The following is a 4,304-nucleotide window of genomic DNA, read 5'->3' on the forward strand; positions in this document are numbered from 1 at the left end:
TTTTCAAGCATTAGTATCTTTGGATATGGCTTCAACTAAATTTATCTCTTCATCCGGGAAGTAGGTGCTCAAAGGTTGGTATTCATCATCAACCGGGTTTTCTGCCAGGTGATCTGCTAACGCCTGGGCTTTTATTGTCGTGCGAGTGACGTAGACTATGTCAAATTCAGTGAGTAGGATCTTCCACTTTTCTAACCTTTCCGTGGGCATTGGTTTCTGGAATATGTACTTTAAAGGGTCCAACCTGATCATGAGATAAGTAGTGTAGGCCAACAGGTAATGCCTCAGCTTTTGAGCTACCCAGGTCAGAGTGCAACAGGTCTTTTCCAACAGAGTATATTTAGCCTCGTAGCTTATGAACTTTTTACTCAAATAGTAGATCGCCTGCTCTTTCCTCCCAGTCATATCATGTTGTTCGAGGACACAGCCAAAGGAGTTTTCCAAGACTGTCAAATATAGGAACAGAGGTCTTCCCAGTTCAGGTGGGACCAAAACTGGCGGGTTCAATAGATATTCTTTGATTTTTGCAAAAGCTTCTTGGCACTCGTCTGTCCATTTGATTGTTGTATCTTTATTTAACAGCTTGAAAATGGGTTCACATGTAGACATCAACTGAGTAATAAATCGGCTGATGTAGTTCAATCTTCCTAACAAGCTCATAACATCTTTCTTGGTTCTTGGAGGAGGCAAATCTCGAATAGACTTTATCTTTGTTGGGTCCAACTCGATGCCCCTCCGACTGACTATGAATCCCAAAAGTTTTACAGATGGAACCTCAAATGCACATTTGGCTGGGTTTAGCTTCAGATCATATTTACACAGTCGATCAAAGAATTTTCTCAAATCCTGAACATGGTCATCCTGGGTCCTGGACTTGATGATCATGTCATCCATATACACCTCTATCTCTTGGTGCATCATGTCATGAAAAATGACAGTCATGGCTCTCATGTAGGTTTCCCCGCATTCTTCAGACCAAAAGGCATGACTCTATAATAGTATGTGCCCCATAGTGTGGTAAAAGCTATCTTTTCTGCATCCTTCTCATCCATCAACACCTGGTGATATCTTGCGTAACAATCCACGAAGGACTGTATCTCATGTTTGGCATAGTTATCAACAAGGATGTGGATGTTCGATAAAGGGAAATTATCCTTAGGACTTGCTTTGTTCAGATCTTTGTAATCCACATGCACTCGGGTTTTCCCGTCTTTCTTTGGCACTGGAACTACATTGGCTAGCCATGTGGTGTATCGAACCACTCGAATCACCCCCGATTTCAACTGTTTTGTGACCTCTTCTTTAATCTTGTCACTGATATCGGTTTTAAACTTTCTTTGATTTTACTGGATAAGGGGACAATCGGGGTAAGTTGGCAACTTATGAACCACCAAATCAACACTTAGTCCTGGCATGTCATCGTATGACCAAGCAAACACATCTTTGAACTCAAACAAAAGTTGGATCAATGCGTCCCAGGTTTTTTCATCTGTGTGAATGCTTATCTTGGTTTCCCTGATTTCTTCAGAACTACCCAAATTAACCGGCTCAATATCATTTAAGTTCGGCTTAGGTCTACTCTCAAATTGTTCCAATTCTCGATTTATTTCCCTAAAAGCTTCTTCTTCATCATATTCCAGTTCTTGGTTCATTATTTCACAGTTAGACAGCATGTTTGAGGAACGAAGTCTGCAAACATGTCATGTTATTTAAAGCCACATTATTGGAATTGAAAGAAGAAATAAAAGAGAAAAATAACAAAAATCAGAAAGAATAAAGAAAGGTGAATGATAAAATATTGATTTCATTTCTTTGAATTTGAAGATAACAGGGTTTACATTGGGAATTAAAGACAGGAAACTAAAGAAAACATTCGAGTTATACCCTGAAATAACTCGTGATGCAGAAAAAGTGGCAGGACTGGACTACCGGGATTCCCTCCTGATTGGGAACGGAGTAGCCTTCCAATTTTACAGTTTGGCAATGGGTCCCATATATAGCACCTCAGCGGTGTTTTAGCCTTCCCTTTGTTGGACCATGTGGGTTTCATACAGCATCTGCCTCATAGCCCCACAGATTTATTCAATTTCCTCGGCCGTAAAGGCCTCATCTTCCTCTTCCTCATTGTACTTAGGCTTGACAAATGTCCTATAAAGATGCGGAATCGGCTGAGGCAAAACCCAACCATTGTTCTTTCTTTCATCCGCCCATTTTCCATTAGCTGATGTGGGTTGGAAACCCACCCCAAAGAACTTCTCACTAGCATTCGGAGTGATAGGTTCGGCAATTCCTTGCAATGACTTCCCCAGCCCCTTTCCGGGTTTGTAACCATGTCTGATCATTTCTTTGGCCACCATAATTGATGCATTTGAAAGAAAGGGTTGAGGGCAAGGGTCTCCTTCTTCACATTGGTCTGCGACCACAATCTCAAAAGCCTGATAGATTATATGCTCACTTCCTTCTATAGCTTCAAGACAAGAGACAGATGGGTCCTGATAAATCGATTGCTCATCTTCCCCGTGAACTACAATCTCCTGATCTTCATGTTCGAATTTCACCATCTGGTGGAGAGTAGAAGGAACGGCCCCTGTTGCGTGAATCCACGGCCTTCCCAAGAGGAAATTATAGGAAGTATCCATGTCCAAGACCTGAAAGGTCACCTCGAAGTCCACCGGGCCAATAGTCAGAATCAAATCAATCTCAACTATTGTATCTCTCTTTATGCCATCAAAAGCACGCACATAGACGTTGTTGAGTCTGATTCTCTCATTACCAATTTCCATGTGTTGCAGAGTTGAGAGAGGGCAAATATCTACCCCAGAACCACCATCTAGCATGACCCTTTTCACATAATACCCTTCGCATTTAACTGTCAGGTGAAGGGCTTTATTGTGTGCGGCCCCTTCCCGGGGCAAATTATTCTTGTTGAAAGAGATTTGATTGACTGCAAAAAACCTCTCCGCCATCCTTTTCAGCTGTTCTACAGTGGTTTCAATGGGTACGTATGCTTCATTAAGAGTTTTGATCAACACTTTTTGATGTTCAGTTGAATTCATTAGCAAAGACAACAAGGAGAATTGGGCAGGGGACTTTCGGAGCTGGTCGATTATCTTGTAGTCTGCCATTTTCATTTTCTGGAAGAACATTTCTGCTTCTTCAGCACTCACTGGCTTCTTAGGTGGGAAATGCTTCTTTGTGGCATTATTCACTTCCTCCAGATTGAGGTACTTCTCAGTCGGGTTATTTTCCTTAACTTCTCCCGAGATCTCTTTACCTTTGTATATTACTACCACTTTATTGTAGTTCCATAGAATGACAGTGGGATCTGTCATGGGCCTTTGCGGTATGCAACTAATAACCACGGGCTCATTTAGCCTTGGTGGAGTTATCAGCCCCCGTACCACGTAGGTCCCTTTGGGCACATACATTTTAGCTCCCTTGTTTAGCTCAAACCTTCTAGCAGGACTCAATGACATATGTTCTTTCTTATGGCCTTGAGGAACATATAGAACGGCATCTTTGGAGGGCGCAGCCCTAGTTTCAGCTTCCACTTTCTTTTTTGTATTCTGGGGGGTAGGTTTGCTCTTTTTCTCCCCCTTGTCTTGTTTTGCGACAGCTTTTCGCTTCTTTTCCACATCGGCTATGGCAATGATGGCTTTTAGAGCTTGATCAAATTCTCTATCTTTACAGATCATTCCAATAACCGACCCGTTGTTGTAAGCCAGTAATGGATTGTTGGTTACATTAGGAATGTCTTCGTCCTTTAGCACTATTCTTTTTTTTTCTATCAGATTTTCCACAGCCCTCTTCAGGGTCCAATAGTCATCTGTATCATGCCCTTCTGCCTCTGAATGGTAGGCACATCGAGTACCAGCTCTATAAGCGGGCGACGCTGGGTTCTGCCTGGTTTGAGGTACATGCTGCAACAAACCCATCCAGACAAGTTTGGGGAAAAGGTTGGAATAAGACTCGCCAATGGGTGTGAAATTTGCCATCTTAGGTGGTTCCCGGGCACGGAAGTTGTTTTGAAGAGGTCGGGGATTGTACTGATCTTGGTGAGGAGGTTGATTTCTGGGAAATGGAGCTTGGTTCTGATTGAATTGTTGTTGTGGCATGACATAGGGTTAGGCATTCATCACTGCATATGGCTGAGGAACCATAGGATAAGCCACATCTTGGTGGGGATAGTAATGTTGTGGGGTTCTTTCAGAGAAAAGAGGTTTGGGTGGACGGGGTTTTCTTGCACTTGAAGTTGTCATTGCTGTTTCTTCCTTCTTCTTTCGGTTTTCTACTCCTCCAGAACC

The 4,304-nt window shown here is 42.6% G+C and overlaps 1 protein-coding gene across 1 annotated transcript; it reads right to left on the reverse strand.

Annotated features, from left to right (window-relative positions):
* Positions 1-2,078: 2,078 nt before the first annotated feature.
* LOC138882982 (uncharacterized) lies at positions 2,079-3,995 on the reverse strand. The gene has a single exon (XM_070163632.1). The coding sequence runs from the start codon at positions 3,993-3,995 to the stop codon at positions 2,079-2,081; it is 1,917 nt and encodes a 638-aa protein (XP_070019733.1).
* Positions 3,996-4,304: the final 309 nt, after the last annotated feature.

This window comes from Nicotiana sylvestris, chromosome 12 (genome assembly GCF_000393655.2).
Source record: "Nicotiana sylvestris chromosome 12, ASM39365v2, whole genome shotgun sequence".
NCBI classification, from domain to species: Eukaryota; Viridiplantae; Streptophyta; class Magnoliopsida; order Solanales; family Solanaceae; genus Nicotiana; species Nicotiana sylvestris.